At 54.2% G+C, this 19,178-nt stretch overlaps 4 protein-coding genes across 4 annotated transcripts; 2 read left to right on the forward strand and 2 right to left on the reverse strand.

Annotated features, from left to right (window-relative positions):
* Positions 1–279: 279 nt before the first annotated feature.
* AtWU_03794 (MFS-type transporter sphD) lies at positions 280–1,935 on the reverse strand (the record flags this gene model as incomplete). Its single annotated transcript, XM_035498905.1, has 1 exon — positions 280–1,935. The coding sequence occupies one exon, from the start codon at positions 1,933–1,935 to the stop codon at positions 280–282; it is 1,656 nt and encodes a 551-aa protein (XP_035354798.1).
* Positions 1,936–2,314: 379 nt separating this feature from the next.
* On the reverse strand, positions 2,315–3,824 carry AtWU_03795 (aminoacyl transferase sphA; the record flags this gene model as incomplete). Its single annotated transcript, XM_035498906.1, has 3 exons — positions 2,315–2,755; positions 2,806–2,948; positions 3,002–3,824. 3 exons carry the CDS (start codon positions 3,822–3,824, stop codon positions 2,315–2,317), a joined length of 1,407 nt encoding a protein of 468 aa, XP_035354799.1.
* A 1,200-nt stretch (positions 3,825–5,024) lies between these two features.
* AtWU_03796 (type I polyketide synthase) lies at positions 5,025–12,731 on the forward strand (the record flags this gene model as incomplete). The annotated part of the gene is made up of 6 exons (XM_035498907.1): positions 5,025–5,396; positions 5,444–5,595; positions 5,665–10,462; positions 10,526–10,810; positions 10,868–11,283; positions 11,351–12,731. The coding sequence occupies 6 exons, from the start codon at positions 5,025–5,027 to the stop codon at positions 12,729–12,731; spliced, it is 7,404 nt and encodes a 2,467-aa protein (XP_035354800.1).
* A 4,189-nt stretch (positions 12,732–16,920) lies between these two features.
* AtWU_03797 (putative amino acid transporter) lies at positions 16,921–19,020 on the forward strand (the record flags this gene model as incomplete). The annotated part of the gene is made up of 6 exons (XM_035498908.1): positions 16,921–17,390; positions 17,464–17,871; positions 17,927–18,096; positions 18,155–18,282; positions 18,345–18,459; positions 18,515–19,020. 6 exons carry the CDS (start codon positions 16,921–16,923, stop codon positions 19,018–19,020), a joined length of 1,797 nt encoding a protein of 598 aa, XP_035354801.1.
* Between the last annotated feature and the right edge of the window lie 158 nt (positions 19,021–19,178).

The following is a 19,178-nucleotide window of genomic DNA, read 5'->3' on the forward strand; positions in this document are numbered from 1 at the left end:
AGATGCAAGTGAGATGCCCATGCATTAGACTAGTTCAAAACAGAAATAGGAGCTGACTAGTAGGAGGAAGTACCTATATCTGACCAATTGCCATCTATCTGGTTATCTATTAGGCCAGTACATTCCTCTTGCCCAGGCTAAACCCAATCAGCAGCGCATCCACATCATTCCAACCCTACCCCGATTTTTCCTGTCCGCAACAAGTACTAGGGCAGCACGCAAACAACTCCCTCAACTAGGCGATATGTGTATACCGATAGTAACCAGAGATTGTACAGATTACTCCTCAAACCGCTGCCTGCCCAGCTCCTCCTTCTCCATACTCACCTCCTTCGTAAAACATGACGCCACTAATCCTACCCCCGCAAAGACAATCAACACAATCCAAATAACGTGGAACGAATGACTATACACGCCTGTCACCTGGTCCAAGACCTCCTTCCCCACCTGTCCCCTCAGATCCCTCAACTGAGGAATAAACCCTACCGCGGCTTGACTATTCTCCAGCGCGGCCAGGGTGCTAGGCAGGGTTCCCAGCGCCTTAATCGACTTTTCAAAAACGCTGCTAAACACTGTCGACCCGATCGCAAGACCGACTAACCCGCCCAGTAATCGGAAAAAGACCAGTAAGCCGGCGGCAAACCCCGTGTCGTCGACGCTGGCAACGCTGGCTTGCACCGGAAGAACAAGTACGGTAAAGAGAACGCCGATTCCCAGGGAGACCACGATGGGGAGGCCCGTACGGAAGGGCACGGATGAGGCGGGGGTGATGATGTGAAGGAGTCCAGTCCCGACCGTGAGGAACACCCAGCCCGTCCAGATGTTCACGCGGTATTTGCGGAGGTAACTGACGGAGATTGGAGAGACGCAGCTGAAGAACAGGGACATGACATTCATGGGGAGCAGAGTAACGGAGGCGTGCAGGGGAGTTTCGTAGAAGGCGGCTTGGTAGAAGAGCGGGAGGTAGGTGTTGAGAGTATAGGTGACAAGGCCGTGGAGGAAGCCACCGAGAAAGGTGGTGATGGCGGTGGCGGATTTGAAGAGCCGGTAGGGGAGGACGGGCTGCGCGGGAACACGCTCGTAGACGACGAAGAGGGCCAGGACGACCAGGCCGAGGATCAGCGGGAGGAGAGTCCGCCAGGAGCCCCAGGAGTAGAGAGCCCCAGCCCAGCTCAGCGGGAGGACGAAGGCGGCGCAGCCAGCCACGAACAGGGCCATGCCAAGCAGGTCCAGGAGACCAAGTTTCTGCAGGAATGTGCCCTCGACGGGGCGCAGGCGCAGGAAGAAGAACGTAAGAATGAAGCTCGCGCCGATGAGAGGCAGGTTGATCCAGCCGATCCAGCGCCAGGTAACGTACTGAGTGAAGAGTGAGCCGATAATGGGACCGAGCAGGGCGCCGCCAGCCATGGGGATAGCCAGCAGACCGAGATACTTGGGGCGCTCTTTCATAGTGGTCATATCAGCGGTGATAACCTCGTTTAGCACGTCAAGGCCGCTGCCCCCGACCCCTTGAATAGTGCGGCCGACAATAACAGTGGCCATGTTCGGGGCCAGGGCGAAGACGAGCGAGCCGACGATGAAAAGAAAGTATGCGGTATACAGCGGGATCTTGCGCCCGAGTACGTCTGATCCGCTCAAGTAGAGGGGCTGCACGACGGACACGGCCAACATAAAGCAGGTGCTGGCCCAGAAGGACTGCAGGGTTGTGCCTCCGAGATCGCGGGCGATGATGGGGATGGCCACCGCCAGGGTGGTCGTGTCCAGTGACACGATGAACACCATGAACAGCAGGCCCAGGAAGGCCAGATGGAAAGAGAGCGGCTTCTTGGATTTTGTCTCGGGGGAAGACTGTTCCGCTGATCCTTTCTCTTCGGAGGACACATCCATGGCAGATTGTCCTTCCGACGCCGTCTTCTCGTCCACAGGATTATCCATGGTTGTGATTCAGGAAAGCACCGTATTACCCCAAAAAATGACAACCGCCAGTCGGACATACTGCGACTCAAATACCCGTGTCAGGAGAGTTGCCTGCAGGATCCATCGGAGTCGGCCTCGGAGTGGATCCTTTGTCAGGATCTCAGCACCGATCAATTTATAACGAGGGGGTCGTGCCAGTGCTGCCCCCACTCCATGCCGGGACAAGAATTCTTAGCCAGATAAGCAATTTGGCAAGGCTTATTTTGTCCCTTCCTTTTACTCTCGGAATACGGCGAACAGGCTATAATAATCGAGTTTGGAGGTAATTTCAGGAGCGCCAGATCAAGGCTTCAATACTTTCTTTCTACACGATAGTTCTCCGACTATTTGAACCCATCTACTCGCTCCCATTCAGATTAGCCTGGGCAATCAACGCATACACATGTCGCGCCGCAGCTGGCACCCTCTGTCGATCCCCGCTGCTCTCAATCTCCAGCATCTCCTGGGCCCATTCCGCAATTGCAGCAACCAGGGCGTTAACCTCCGTGTCCGTGTTTGACGCATGGAAGATGATCCGGACGCGTTCCGTCCCCTTGGGCACCACCGGATACGAGATAGGGAAGACCGAGAACCCGGCCCGTTGCAGGTGAAATGCAAGGTAAAAGTTGTGCTTGGTGCGCGTCCGCAGCTGGATGATCTGGGTGAGGACTGACTGGACATCCGCGTCTTCGTACGTGGGAAGGCGTAGAAGCCCGGTATCGCTGGCCTTGCTCCAGATCGGGTCAGAGGTCATAGTCTCCAGGAAGAATTTTACGATTTCTTGGACGCGGTTCTGGGCCTGGTGCTATGTCAGCTCGAGCTTTCGGTAGAAGAGGGGGCAAACCATACCCCTTGGGTCTCGCCACTGCGCAAGAGCTGGTATGTAGCGCGAATCGAGGCCAGCATGGGGAAGGATGGCGCCACGGAAAACATGATGCTTCTGGCGTAGTTGATCAGCATCGTGCGCACGGTATCATTGCACAGAATCACGGCTATGGAGTAAGTCAGTGTTTCCTTCAGCAACAATACTTCAATCGTATCTTACCTCCAGTCGCAGCCAGCGCCTTCCCAAATGTATGCAGTCGGATCGCCACTTCGCTTTCCAGCCCCAGGGCGCAAACCAGCCCAGCACCGTTGGGCCCAATAACCCCGGTGCTATGCGCTTCGTCGATGACAAATTGAACGTTGCCCTCCGGAAACACCTCCTTGGCTGTTTCGATCAGCTCCTGAAGCGGGCAGATATCCCCGTCCATGCTATAGACCGACTCAACTGCCACCAGGACCGATCGCGTGCCGTTGCGAATTTGGGGCTGCGACTCTTGAACAGCCACCAGTACATCATACAGCGATTCGGCGTCATTGTGGCGGAAGGCCTTGCGGTACAAGGCCAAGCTGTCCTTCATGCCATCGTGCACACTGGCGTGGATGAGCTCATCGTACACAATGGCATCGCCGGGGCGTGGAATGACGGAGAAAATAGCGGCATTGCCCAGGCTCCCCGTATTGACAATCAATCCAGCCTCGGCACCGTGAAATGCGGCCAGCTCACGCTCGACGTCTTCCAGGTATTTGGAGTTTCCGTCAGTCAAACGCGATCCGTGACTGCTCAGCTTGAAATCAGGGTGCTTGGCGAGCTCGTCCAGGTAGCCTTTCCGGACGGAGCCTGATGTGCTCAGCCCGAGGATATCGGTAGAGGAAAAGTCCACCATGGAAGTTTGTTCCTTGGTGTGCAGCATGATACAGCCATGCTGGGCTCGACGCACGTCGAGCTCTTCTTCCAGGTTCCGGTAAAAGACGGAGGCATTCTTCATGTTGGGGGCCTTGGGCTGTTGGGCTCTCGCCCATTCAACGATAAATGAATCAGACATAGTTTGAGTGCGTCGAAGGTATTACGGGAGGAACCACAATGTAGACTGGGAGAAGAAAGCACATGCTCAATGCTTCTGGGGGTTGGCTGAGTAGGCTATATCAACACCTGTGCTATCTGGAGCTGCCGTTGTGGTGTCAGCCCGGAATCATCGATAAGAATATTCCCATAATCAGACCGTCGCATTGCGCCATCCCTCGTGTAAGATACGCTATACAGCTAGTAGTTGTCGGTTTATCCTATCACAAGGGGTTCTAATGCAGTCAGACTGCGCTGGAGTTACAATGCAGGTGCAGGAAGCGGGGGGCAAATGGTCAGTAGCATCAAAGTTACTATGCTTGGAAAGGAAAGCGCTTCGGAGGGCCCGCAAGGATTAGGTGTCCGGTTAAGAAGCTTGATTGATTGATCAATTAATTTCCTCACACATGCTGATGTCAGCCCTAGCAGCCGAGTAGCGGGTGGTATCAATCTAGCAGCCAGGCTGCTGCCAGTGTGGCAGGCAAATACTTGCGTCCAGGGCCATGCGATACATGATATAGGAAAGTCCATACAGCACAAAATATTTGCATACTCCAAACCTCGCTCAACGTACCTCTCAGAATTGCTCGGATTGTGATCCATGTGGGTTCGCCTCAGGTCCTATTCACGGTGTGTCGTCACCACTGAGAGGAGACGAGTCCCGTGCGGCTATACTGATCGGACTTACATAGTGTTAAGAGAGGGGTAACAGTCTAGATCATACTCGACACTAAAATATCACGGCATTCATACAGTACCAGTGGTGAAACATGATAAACTCAGTTTCCTGGTGCACCATGCACCACTGCACCTGGACACGTATAAAATACTACAGATGTCTACATTTTCATTGGTCCCTCCTTCCTCTGTACTGTAAGATTGTCTCTGGATTACAAAAAGGATTGAAGACGTACGACTGATTTCAATAAACTCAGCTATCAACGAGATTTGGGGGCCAATTTAATTAGGCCAAGAGTCATGCAAGATAACGAGAGTATATTGGCGAAGAGGACAAGCCTGAAGTCTTTCAATCATGACATCTATCTCACAACCAGAGAAAGTTGGTAACGAAAAGGCAATCTGCCGGACATATAAGTCCCGTCTCTCGCAATGCAGGCTTCATAATTTCAGGGTTAGAAACTCAACAACTTAGCAGTGAGCCTTTGTATCTTTGTATTCCAAAATGCCATCCCGAGAAAATGGTCTTTCTGGCTCTGCTCCCAACCCCGGGAGCCAGGCCAATGATGCTAGTACGACATTCTCCCCCATCGCGATATGTGGAATGGCCCTTCGACTCCCCGGTGGACTGGGGAGTCCGCAAGACCTCTGGGACTTCTTGATAGCCAAAGGCGATGCGCGGTCCCGGGTCCCTGAGTCACGATACAATGTATCGGCCTTCCACTCCCCATCCAAGCGACCAGGCACGGTGGTGACCGAGTACGGCTATTTCCTCGACGAGAGCATCAAGCTCGGTGCGCTGGATGCGTCCCGCTTCTCACTCAGTCGGGCTGAGCTAGAGGCCGCCGATCCTCAGCAGCGCCAGATGCTGGAAGTGGTGAGAGAGTGTTTCGACGACGCGGGGGAGTCAACTTCCGTGCCCAGCCCATTGGCTGCTACATGGGGTGTTACGGGGAGGACTGGCTGGAGTTGCAAAACAAAGACCCCCAGCAAAATGGCATGAACCGGGTGGATGGATATAGTGACTTCATGCTGTCGAATCGGGTCTCATATGAAATGGACCTGCGCGGGCCCAGGTATGTCATGCCTTCTTCCCCTACTCCTTTCTCTTCCCCAAAGAGGATAGGGTTACTGACATAACACAGTATAACCATCCGCACCGCGTGCTCGTCTGCGTTAGTGGGGCTAAATGAAGCGTGTCTAGCCCTCCAACGAGGGGACTGCGACGCCGCTGTCGTTGGGGGGTCGAGCTTGATCTTTGCGCCAGCCGCGACGGCGTTTATGACCGAGAAGGGGGTTCTGTCGCCCGACGGGTCCTGCAAGACCTTCTCGGCGGATGCGAACGGCTACGCGAGAGGCGAGGCAATCACCGCCGTGTTCGTCAAGCCTCTGGCCGCAGCCCTTCGCGACGGGAATCCAATCCGGGCGGTGATCAGGTCCGTCATGTCCAACAGCGACGGGAAAACACCGGGCATCGCCCACCCCAGCACCGACAGCCAGGAGGCTCTGATCCGGAAAGCGTACCGGGCTGCTGGCATTACGAACATGGCCGAGACAGCCTTCGTCGAGTGCCACGGCACGGGCACCCCGACAGGCGACCCGGTCGAAACGCTGGCCGTTGCGCGGGTCTTTGGGGACGCAGGCGTGTATATTGGATCGGTCAAGCCCAACCTAGGCCATTCCGAGGGCGCGTCCGGGCTGACTTCCCTGATAAAGGGTGTCCTCGCCTTGGAGAATCGCATCATCCCCCCCAATATCAAATTCACTGCCCCCAACCCGAAGATCCCATTCGAGGCGTGCAAACTAACGGTGCCCCTCGAACCAACGCCGTGGCCGGAATCGCGATGGGAGCGGGTCAGCATCAACTCGTTTGGCGTGGGAGGATCCAACGCGCATCTAATCCTCGACTCTGCTCGCAGCTTCCAGATTCCAAACCCGACGCCGGACGATTTCCTTGCCGGCCCCCAGCTGCTGCTTCTCTCCGCCAGCGTGGCTGGATCGCTGCAACGGATGACCGAAACCTTCGAGAACTGGGTCCCGCAACACCAGGACCAGCTGTGTGATCTGGCTTACACCCTAGCTACCCGCCGAGAGCATCTTCCGCATCGATCCTTCCTGATTGCCGGTCCAGACCGAATTGTCACCCCATCGCCCGGCCGGAAGGTTCCCACCTCCGCGCCCAGCCTCGCCATGGTCTTCACCGGTCAAGGCGCACAATGGGCACGCATGGGACGGGACCTCCTCCTGCGCTTCGACTTTTCGTTCCAGAACACTATCCGGGCGCTGGACAAATACCTGAAAGCAGCCCCGAACGGTCCCGAGTGGCGATTGGAGGAAGAGCTCCTCAAGCTGGCCCTGACGTCCCGAGTCCAGACGGCCGAGCTCTCGCAGCCCCTTTGCACAGCCGTCCAAATTGGCTTGGTGGATCTCTTCGCCGCAGTCGGAGTCACCCCGGCGGCGGTGGTTGGCCACAGCAGCGGAGAGATTGGAGCTGCCTACGCTGCGGGAGCCTTGACCGCGCGTGAGGCCATCATTGCGGCCTGGCAGCGAGGTCTGGCCGCTGCAGGGCAAACCCGCCCTGGCGCCATGGCGGCTATAGGGCTGGGCTGGGAGGAGGTCCAGAGCTTTCTCTCACCTCCCACTGTTGTAGTCGCCTGTGAGAATTCTCCCAAGAGCGTCACTCTCTCCGGAGACACCCAGGAGGTGCAAGCCGCCGTTGCACGGATTAAAAAGGAGCATCCCACGGTCACGGCTCGGCTTCTCAAAGTTGATAAGGCCTATCATTCCTACCACATGCGCGAGGTCGGAACCAACTACTCAACCACTATCGGCCGCGACCTGGTTGGGAGGCGACCCGGGAAGCTGTTCTTCTCCAGCGTCACCGGCAAGCAGGAACAGGATCTGCCCCTGGACGCGGCCTACTGGCAACGCAACCTGGAATCTCCCGTGCTTTTCAGGGCCGCGGTCTCCGAGCTCCTTGATCATGTCGACAATGTCGCCTTTCTGGAGATCGGACCACATGCCGCGCTCGCAGGGCCAGTGAGACAGATCCTGACTGCTCGGGCGTCTTCGAACTCGGCCCCGTACATCGCGGCGATGAGCCGCGGTGAGAATTGCGTGGAGTCGTTCCTGACAGCGCTCGGAAAGCTCTTCCAGCTGAACTTTCCGGTCAATCTGAATGCCCTCTACCCCTCGGGATTCTGCTTGCCCGGACTGCCTCGGTACCCCTGGGACCATGGGGTCGACTACTGGCGCGAGTCCCGCATCTCCCGCGACTGGAGATTCCGCCAGTTTGCCAGCCATCCGCTTCTCGGCGATCGTCAGCTGCTCGGCACTGATCTGGAGCCGAGCTGGAGAAACATGATGCGGGTTGAGGACTCTGGCTGGCTGCGAGATCACAAAGTCGAGGTGGATATCATTCTGCCGTGTGCGGGCTATCTGTCAATGATCGGAGAGGCGATCCGACAGATCAGCGGATCACAGGGGAGCTACACCTTGCGAGGCGTGGTGATCAGTTCGGCCCTAGTGCTGCGCGAGGGAACACCCACTGAGGTAGTGACGACCTTCCATCCCCATCGGCTAACCGATTCGCTAGATAGTCAATGGTGGGAGTTTACCATCGCCTCGTACAACGGCCAGACGTGGACCAAGAACTGCACTGGTCAGGCCTCGGGGACGGCGGCGGAGGAAGGGCAGACGCAGACGGCCGCCCTCAGGGATTCCCTGCCGCGAAAGTTGCAATCTAAGAAGTACTACGACCTCATGGACCGTGCCGGCTTGAACTTCGGGCCGATGTTCAAGCGCCTGACGAATATTGAAACGGGCACTCAGGAGAGGTTGGCAAGAGCGAAGGTGACCACGGACCAGGCGGGAGATGAAACGTACTATCACCTCCATCCCACTATCATTGACGCCTGTATTCAGGCGGCTCCTCTTGCTGGCCTCCTGGGTACTGTGGACGCCAAGGCATACCGACGAGTGCCCACCAAGATCGACCGGGTGATAGTCCGGCAAACCCCCACCAGGGTAGATGACCTGCAGGTGTCCGCCTCAGCCACGTGTGTCAAAGGCACCGGGGAAGTGATTGGGCAGGTCCAGCAATGCATCGCAGATGGTACCATTGTCATGCACATGGAAGGCTTGAAGCTTTCGCCTCTCGAAGAGGCCGGCGAGGCAGGAAAGACCGACGGCCTTGAAACCACCGCCCGCCTGACATGGGGACCGCATATCGACTTCTTGGACGCCACCACGCTGATCAAGCCGTCGTTTCCTCGGCATCTGTACACGCCGGCTTTGGACGAGCTGGCTCGGCTAGGTATGATCTACGGCAGTCGGCGCATCAAAGATGCTAGCACGCCGGTGGCGCATATGCCCTTGTATCGCGACTGGATGAACCGCCAGGTGGAAGCAATGCGGCTTGACGAAAAATGGTCCACCTTCCTCGCCCTTGAGGATGAGGCCCTTGTGGAGAGGATCGAACGACTGGTGCAACACCTGTCCGAGACGCCCGTCGTCGACTGCGCCATCGGCCTCCAGAAAGTAGCCACCAACATCGCGGCGCTCTTCACCGGGGAAACAGAGGCCCTCGATATCCTTCTCGCGGATGACACCTTGTATAAGCTCTATGTCGTCACCGACGCGTGTGACCGGTCCCAATTCATCCAACACCTAGCCCATACTAAGCCCAACCTGCGAATCCTGGAGATCGGAGCGGGGACGGGCGCGACGACGGCGAGCATTCTGAAGCTGCTACGCCTGCCCGGATCGACTAGCACCAGCTCCACACCCTCCCTCTTCTCCAAGTACACGTACACGGATATTTTCTCGGGCTTCTTTGTGACAGCCAAGGAGCGGTTCAACGGGGAGAGCAACATTGAGTATCGCACCCTGGACATCAGCAAAGACCCGTCCGAGCAGGGGTTCGATGGGGAGAAGTACGATCTGATCCTCGCGACCAACGTTCTGCATGCAACAAACTACCTCGGTGAAACCCTCCGAAATGTCCACAAACTCCTCGACCCGAACGGGCGACTGCTCCTTCACGAGCTGAACTCCCCCTCCAAGTGGCCCAACTTCATATTCGGCACGCTGGCGGGCTGGTGGTACGGTGGGCCGGATGGAAGACCGGACGAGCCTTGTGTATCCCCGGCTCGCTGGGAGTTGGAGCTGAAAGGCGCCGGTTTCGCCGGCTTGGATGCGGTGGTGCTTGACGGCGAGCAGCCGCATCAGCTGAACGCCATCATGGTGGCCAAGCCACGGGTCGATGATGGTACAGACCAGAAGAGAACTGTCAGTCTGCTCTGTGACCCCAGTGATGACAGCTATGCGGACTCCTTGTCGCGCCGACTTAACCACCGAGGCTACGAGGTGCAGACATTCCGGCTCGGGGACGAACTGCCCCAGTCCCAGGACATCATCTCCCTCCTCGACTGCACTCGCCCATTCTTTGAAGACATCGATGCGGCTCGTTTCGCAGCCTTCCAGCACCTTTTGAATACCGTTGGGGAGTCGGGTCTGCTGTGGATCACGCATCTCTCCCAAGTCCAATGCCCCGACCCCCGGTTTGCCCAGGTCATCGGCGCCGCACGCTCCATTCGCTCAGAGATGCTGGTGGACTTTGCGACGTGTGAAGTAGATGACATTCGTTCCTCGCTGGACAAGATCATCGACGTCTATGCCAAATTCCATACCCGAGCGAAGGAGGAATCGCTGAATCCGGATTATGAGTATACCATTGTGGGTGGGACCGTCTCTGTGGGACGGATCTTCCCCTTCTCGCTCAAGGATGACCTCGCCGTTGTGACCGAGCCAGAGGACTGGGTCGCTCTTGACATGGAGAAGCCCAGCCGCCTAAGCTCTTTGCACTGGAAGGCGTCGAAAGGAAGACCCCTGGCTGGGGACGAAGTCGAGGTGGAGATCTACGCAGCCGGCCTGAACTTCAAGGTAAGAACGTGACCCTCTCCACCATGCATGCCTGATGGGTTACTTACTAACCTCCTCCGTCAGGATGTCTTGGGCGCATTGGCTGTGGTTCCGTTTCCCGACAATGGCCTGGGCGTCGAAGCCAGCGGAATCGTTCGCCATGTGGGCCCCGACGTGAAGCGGCTGTGTCCCGGAGACCGGGTCATGCTGCGCGAAGATGGCACTTTCGCAACCCATGCCATTGCCTCCGAGAAGCTCTGTGCGAAGATCCCCTTGGACCTCTCCTTCGAAGATGCAGCAACCATGCCGGTCGTGTTTGCTACCGCCATCTACTCGATGTTCGATCTGGGCGGATTACAGGAAGGACAGGTAAGCCCGCCCCATCCGTGTCAGGCCAGGGGGCCGCAATGCTGACTTCCAGCCAAGTCAATCCTGATCCACAGTGCATGCGGTGGCGTGGGGATCGCCGCCATCCAGCTGGCCCGCATGGCAGGTGCCACCATTTATGCCACGGTAGGCAGTGAGGCGAAGGTACAATACCTGATGGAAACATATGGGTTGCCGAGAAATCGCATCTTCAACTCCCATGACTCAAGCTTTGTGGAAGGTGTGATGCGCGAAACCCAAGGCCAGGGAGTCGATCTAGCTCTGAACTCCCTCTCCGGCGAGCTGTTGCACGCGACCTGGCTATGCCTCGCTGAGTTCGGGAAGATGGTGGACATCGGCAAGCGTGACATGCTTGGGGCCGCTCGGCTCGACATGGGCCGCTTCCTGGGCAGCCGCACGTATTCCTGCTTTTACTTAGACCTGCTGCGAGAGAAGCGGCCATCGGAGTGCAAACGGTACGTTGAGACCCCGACATAGCAATGAACCAGGGGACGCTGACTGGACTGGCTTTCATGAAAACAGACTTCTCGAACTGATCATGACGTACTTCCGAGCCGGTCATATCACACCCATCAGGCCCATTACAACGTTCGATGCCTCAGCTATGGAGGATGCGTTCCGACACATGCAACAAGGAACCCATCTCGGCAAACTGGTCATCCTCTTGCGAAACGCGGATGGCAGCCCCAAGATCGACCCGACATTAGTGAAAACTGCCACGAGCCTCGACTTGGATAGCACCGCATCCTACCTCATGATCGGTGGTCTGGGTGGTCTCGGACGCGCCGTTTCGCGGCGTCTCGTGGAGCACAAGGCCCGCCGTCTGGTCTTCCTTTCGCGGAGCGCGGGCCAGGGTCCGAACGATAACGACTTCGTCCGGGAGCTTGAGAGCATGGGATGCGACGTTCGCCTCGTCCAAGGCAGCGTCACCAACGAAGCTGATGTCAAACGAGCCATCCAGCAAGCACCCAACCTGAAAGGCGTACTCCAACTGTCCATGGTCCTCCGAGACCAAGCGTTCCCCCATATGACGCTGGCCGAATGGAACACCGCGGTTGCGCCCAAGATCCAAGGAACATGGCACCTCCACAACGCCACCCAGGCCGCCGGGATCACCCTCGACTTCTTCGTGCTCTTCTCATCCACGTCCGGTGTGCTGGGTCTGCCCGGCCAAGCCAACTACGCCGGAGCAAATACTTTCCTGGACGCCTTCGTCCAGTACCGGACCAGACTGGGGCTGGCCGCCTCCGCGGTCGATATCGGCGCGGTCCAAGACATCGGCTACGTGGCGGAGGACGACGCCCTGCTCCAGCGCCTGAAGCAGACGGGTGCGCACCATCTTACCGAGTCTGAGCTTCTCGAGGCCGTACTGGCCACGATGTCTTTCTCCTTGAAACCCAACGCGGCCAATAATGTCAACAACGGCCTAGGATTTGTAGACAAAAATAATTTCATCCTTGGTCTTCGCACATCCGTTCCCCTCAGCAGTCCCGAGAGTCGCGTGTTCTGGAGAAAGGATAGCCGTATGGCGCTATACCATAATTCCGTCGCGAAGACTAACGTACACAATGTCAGTTCCGACGGTGATACTCTGCAGGCCTTCCTCGCCCGGGCAAAATCTGACCCGTATATATTGAGGGCCGGGGAAAGCGCTAGCCTGTTGGCAAGAGAAATCGGGAATAAGCTGTTCAACTTCTTGCTCAAGACGGGCGAGGACTTGAATACTTCGCTGCCGCTGTCGCAGCTGGGCATGGACTCATTGGTGGGTGTGGAGATGCGCAGCTGGTGGAGACAGGCGTTCGGCTTTGATATTACCGTATTGGAGATGATGGGGATGGGGAATCTGGAAGGGTTGGGGAAACATGCGGCGGAGGGGCTCGCAAAGTTGCTGGGTATCGAGTGAGCCCGTCTAAATTGACTATACCAAAGGTATTAAAGTATAAATTTCACGGTTTCTGCCTTTATCCTAATCCTGCGCAACCGCATATAGCGTACGCAGTGTGTAGCCATCATCTGTACTGCTGTACATCCTAGTTCTCTTGCCAACAGTGCGGCGGAAAGTACCTGGAATGCGTACCCGGAGCTGTTTCGTGAGCTATTTTGATGAGGTTTATATCTATAACCCAACTCTGGAATAACACTACATTATAAAGATACAAATTTTAAGCTGTGGATCTGTGAGGCGTCAGCCTATATTTATATATATAAGAATAAGAAGAAAAACTATTCGTTCTAGATATTGGATTTTCTTGGAGAATTTATATAGTATTTACTATTTTATGGTATGTGATGTTTGAAACATGTTCTAGGGCCTGTCAATTTATTATTTTATATTCATTCTATTGACTCCCCTATTAATTTATATATTTAATGGGATGCTGAGAAACCCGGGGGACTAAAATAATTATGAGTAAGAAAACGATATATCGCGTCAAGTCAACCAGGCGATGAGAGATACGGGCCCCAACGTTACATCAATTATATAGGCGATGATTATTGTAGGGCATGTATGAGAGTATCAGGAACGACGGTCAACGGATGATCTGCAGCAATCAGATTTTCAGCATAATATACTCCGCAGAAGCAGCTTCGCAGGAGATGCTGCTTGCAACTATCAACCGGTGCAAATCGTCTTATGCATGGCAGTGTGTATAATGAGTCCTTGAGACATCAATCCCGAAGAATGTTATCTAACGTTTATCGATAGTCTACCTTATTCCGAGTTATACTTGACCATAGCGTGTCTCGTGCTGTCATTTAACATTCAAACTGGAAGACGCTGCGTCCGATTATATTAAAGTAACGCGAGGGTCACTCATTGGACTACCGGAGCAAGGGAGGATGGCTGTTTATGCGAGATCTACTCTGACTGCTTGATCTTTCATGGGATAGAATTCATTACCTGTGATGGAAGTTTAACATGGTGGGGATAGCATGAAGAATGGCAAGGCCCAGAGAGATAGAGAATAGAGACGCAATTATATAATTATTCGTATCTAGACCACAGATACTAGAGTGGATTGGAGATGCAAAAAGAATATTATATAATCAATGTCTACTGATCTAATACTACCTGTATGTAGTAGTAGGGTTCATTGAAATATATAATAAATAATTCAGCATATGCAATATTATAAAGAACAAGCACAAAGGGCAGCTAACAGCTAATGAGAACACACATTTATGTTATGATTTCTATATCTGTTATTGAGATGCCTTACCAATCAAATAATTCTGAGAAAACTGATAGCATGACACAGAATGTGAGAGGTCATAAGATGTGCGAAAAACGGAGTAAGTACGGGTCGATGCTGTCGCCGATCGAACTGTTGGAAATACCAACATTGAGCGCAGACCAGAATAGTACATATTGCAATGTGCTGTTCAAAACACCCATGTCTAATAAGTCACAACAAAGGACGAGCCTCATGCTCTTAGTTACACTTACTTTCAAACAAGTAGGATCAACAGTGTGAGAAGATTAGGTGTGTTTTAGACAAGAGCTGTGAGACCCGGCAAGTTCTCGGCGCTCGGGATGATGGGGTTGGCGGCTTCCCGTCCCCCAACTATTCTGCACTCATCCCAGCTCCCTCACCCGCCCAATTCGTTCTAGGGATATTGTCGGATTTTCACCGTCCACCTTCCATTACTTGACGTAAAAGTCTCATTGCGCTTTTTCAGGCCTCCGAAGTCACATCAGAATACCCTTCACCTGATCAAGAGATGGCGGAGGGAGAGGGGGAGGTTGGTTGGTTAATTAGTAACCCCCGATTCAAATCTGCGCCAGATAACCAACCAATTGCTTCCCCATGATTGCGGTCAGCGTACTACAAAGTATTAATTTGCCATGCGACCGGGATCCTGCGGCTTCCACGTATTGAAAAGCGGGAAGAAATTTGACTGCCTGTCCGGTGCTGCATATTGGGGTTACACCAGTTGCGTTATATCGCCTAATAGTGAATTATTAGAATGCTGCAGGCGGCTCCACCCGACCAGAAAACCCTGGAGAGTAATTTGCTAATTGCTTAGTAGCATGCCCGAGCCGGCAATTAGTTGGTCTGGTTGGACTAATCCTTCCAATCAGTCCTCTCCATCCAACGCCATATTATCCCCACCCACTTATGCCAGGCTGCACTCTCTGATAGGGGGACCATTGTTCGTGCTGCCACCCGGCATCCACCGCCACCCACCCAAAAAAGATTGGTTGCTTTTACTCCAGACCCCAGACTGCAGCGTCTTGTCTCACTTCCCTCCCCTGCCACCTGCATTTTGTTGCTCCCACATTTCCACCAAACTCCGGTCTTCCGTAAGCTTCAGCTGAAAGTTTGATCCCCACGGTCAAGTACCACACCACGGCGATTCCTATCAATGGAACCGGGGGGGATTTCTCTGAGATTGCCACAACGAAGTGCGAGGTCTGTACCAAAGGCACACTTATTTTGCGTAGTGGACTAGATATCCACTTTTTACATCGTTGGAGCCGATGTGGAGGCCAAGCTTCGTGCTTGGGAAACAAGCAACAGGCCAAGCAACGAGCGGATGGGGCTTAGAGCCACTGAGTGGTCATGCCGTCCATGGGACGGACTGGCCTCGATACTGATATAGAGGGAGTCCTTTTGATAAGCCCGTGTGCACAGGGCCTCCGGGTTTCCGGCTAGTCTAGTCGATGCCGCAAAATTCTTTTCTTCACTCATCTCTCTTGCCCTGGTCACCCATTCCTGGTTCATCCATTCGGTGACCCCCGAGACCGTCTCCGCGCTACCATACTTGGTAGTACTACTGTTATGCACTACTATGTAAGTAATAAGCGACAGTCTTTTGGGTTACGTGCCGCTGTGGCTGGAACCAAACATTCCAGATGTAAGAGCGTTGCAGCCAGACAGATCTATTGTGTAAGGGGAATTAGTCCATGAAATTCGGTAAAATTGATGGGAAGCAAGACAAGGGGGCGCTAGTGCAGCGGTCGCATGGCCGCTGTCCCCATCCACTCGGTTCTCCGTCGGCAATTTCAATCCTGTCTTTCCCTTGTCATTCGTTCACTTTCATTGATTGGGTTACTTATGGATTATGGTAATGATATTCGGTTTACTAGCCCCGGGGGTCACCCTTATCTTCCCACAGCCCGTTACGAAAATGGCCTTTGGTCCGATATGTGCGCATCCACAACCGATTACCCACACCACCTGCTCTTCCCTAGGCCAACATTGGCTTACGGTGTATCAGATGGTGCTCCAGATCGGATTTTGCGATCCAATGGTTGACCTGCAGACAATAATTATGGTCAGGTCTCATTGGGCGCGATAACGTGCTTCAGCCAGGAAATCACACTCAAGACCATCCTCTTCTTCTCCTTCATCATATCAGGATTTTTTTTTCACTAAGCTCATAGGCATCCGACTCCAGCCGCAGCAAGCCTGTGACCCTGGTCTAGTCTTGCAACTCTCCGAGCAAACGAGCGTGCCGACGGTGGAGTCGCCTGGTTCGTGGCAAGCCGTTCGTGCAGCCCACGGTTATCTGCTGTATTACCCTCCCAACCAGCTAACTCAAGACGCCACCCCTCCTTCGGACCTTCGACGGATGCTCCAGAAGACCTTGTTGTGCCAATCAAGTTCCTGGCTAGTGGTGGTGCCCTTCTCGGAGTGGGGGGATGCAGACCGTTTAACTTTCCAATGGACCGTCAATGGCTTTCTGGATGGGTGCCCACCGTCGCTCGAGCATCGCTGCTGTTGGCGTTTATTAAATTGCATCGATTATCATTGCTGGATCAGCTCATACTGACGGCGATAATGTAGATACTAGCCCAAGGTGATCCATCGGATTCCGCCTGTTAATCCCGCTTCTGGCAATCCTATTCGTTTCTTTAGCTATTAGCTTGTGGGCGTTATCTTCCTGTCAGCCTCCCTTTGACTGGTCTGGCATCCACTACCAGCTAGTGCTTTGTAGACTCGCCCCGTCGCGTGCTTGCTGTTTGGTCCTTCTTAAGCTCCGCCGATCCCACCTCCCCCAGTTCTAGATCTTTGCACACCCCTCAAATTCGTCCTCTACTCTCTCTTTCTTCCGGCGATTGTGTTCGTCTTTCGCCTTGCTTTACCATGGCTACCGAGATCGAGCCGGCGGAGATCCCTCCTGTGCTGGGAGTCCTCCCAGCATACGGACAGGATAGAGAAACCCACCTGAAGATGGTTCCACGTGCCGATGGTGCTCGCGCTCGGTTAGATCCGAACGTCACCCTCGAGGAGTACATGTACTGGGCCAATATTGAGCGTCAGCTGGAAGAGGAGGAGAACCGCCAGTACGTGCTGGAGCGCGGGCCTCTGACCGTCGGCAAGGTCATTCAGAACCGTTTCTCGAAGGGCGTTCACCATGACCATGATAAGAAAGGCGCCCACAATAGCCCGCAGATTGATGGTGAAAAGGGCATGGTCGCATCTACTCCCTCGGACTCGTCCTTAGCTGTCACCGATGAGGAATGGAGAACTGCATCTCGCGCCCTCCGAACAGCAAGTTGGGGTACCGTCTTCTATTTGATCACCACCGACGTGCTGGGCTGGGCAAACGCACCGTAAGTAATCCTTCGGCCGTCGAATCCAATGACCGTTTCGCATAATATTTAACCGGGAGGCTCTGTAATCTAGATTCGTCTTTGCAAGTGTGGGATACGGTCCGGCCGTGGCTTTGTTCATTGTATTCGGTTGCTTCGCTGGCTTCAGTGGCTGGATTTTGTGGAAGGTGTTTCTAGAGCTCGACTCGACCCGCTACCCCTTGATCAATTTCGGTGACACCTACTATCGTGTTTTTGGAGCTTGGAGTCGTCATGTGGTCAACATCGGACAGTCGTTGCAGCTGCTGATGTCGGTGTCCGTTCTGGTTCTGGGTAACGGCCAGATCCTGTCGCAGCTGTCCAATGAGAGTGTGTGTTTTGTGGCGTGTATGATAATCATGATGGTCATCGGCATGGTCTGTGGAAGCATTCGGTCCTTGCAGCGTCTCGGATGGCTGACCAACGCTGCCGTGTGGTTGAATATCGCGGACTTCGTCATGATGTGAGTCTTCAAGCTTGTACTCTCACGGCAGACATGCGCTAACAGTTTATAATAGCATGGTCGCGGCAGGTGGCCACTTTGGTATCGACTATGAAGCCGTCATCTCGTCCACATTGATCAAGGTCGTCGAGCCCGTCAAGGTCTTCGCTGGACCGCCGCCCGACCAGTATCAGATTCAGGCGACGGGGTTCTCGGGACAGTTCACTGGTGTCGACCAGATGGTTTGTGAGTAGCCTTCATTCGATTCCCATATTCTCCATATTACCGACTGACCCTGTCATAGACAGCTATGGAGGTGCTATTCTATTCGTTGCCTTTTTGGCTGAAATGCGCCATCCATGGGACTTCTGGAAGGGACTGTTGTGCGCCCAGTTGTTCATTTGTTTTGTCTACATCTTCTTCGGTGCCTTTGTTAGCATCCCTTCAGATTGGCCTCTGCCTCGAGAAGCATTTTACTAACATCATCATTACAGGTCTACAGTTTCTACGGCCAATACTCCATCTCCAACCTTTACAACGTAGTTGAGCCGAAAGGTCTACAGATGGCAGTAAATATAGTCTACTTTTTAACATCCATTATCGCTTGCAGTATGTTCTACTCTCCTCTGACATTGACTTCCATGCGCCTCGCTAACCAAGCCAGTTCTCTACTTCAACATCGGCATGAAGAGCATCTACCAACAAGTCTTCATGGAGCTTCTCAACTTCCCAGACATCTCCACCAAACGCGGCCGCTTGCTCTGGTACGGTCTGGGCCCAATTTACTGGGTGATCGCCTTTGTCATCGCCGCTGCCGTGCCAAATTTTAGTGGAATCTCCAGCATGGTTGGTGCGGCCCTAATCCTCAACTTCACGTACACTTTACCAGGTATCCTATACGTTGGCTTCCGATGCCAGAAGGATGCTGCGCTGCCTGGAGAAGGTTATGACCCTGCGACAGGCGTGACGGCACGCCATGATTCAGGCATGCAGCGGTATATCCGTGGATTTAAGAAGCACTGGGTGCTGAATCTGTTTTGTATCTTCTATTTCTGCGGTGGGCTCGCATGCTCTGGCATGGGCATGTGGGCTGCCATTGAAAGTTTAGTTGAGGTGTTTGGGCCGGGTGGTACGGTGGCTACGTCTTTTGGATGTGCTGCGCCTGTTTAGGGGGAGGTTGAAGGAAAATGTAGAGTGGAGACGATGGGCTCCTTTGGTAGAGCTGTCTATGATATTGTTCTTAGTAGATGGTGATGATGGTATACAAGCTCTCATCTTTATATATGCTTTTGATGGTGCCATGTCGTTAGTATGATTCGACATGGATG

This window comes from Aspergillus tubingensis (assembly GCF_013340325.1).
Source record: "Aspergillus tubingensis WU-2223L DNA, scaffold_6, whole genome shotgun sequence".
In the NCBI taxonomy this organism is placed as follows: domain Eukaryota; kingdom Fungi; phylum Ascomycota; class Eurotiomycetes; order Eurotiales; family Aspergillaceae; genus Aspergillus; species Aspergillus tubingensis.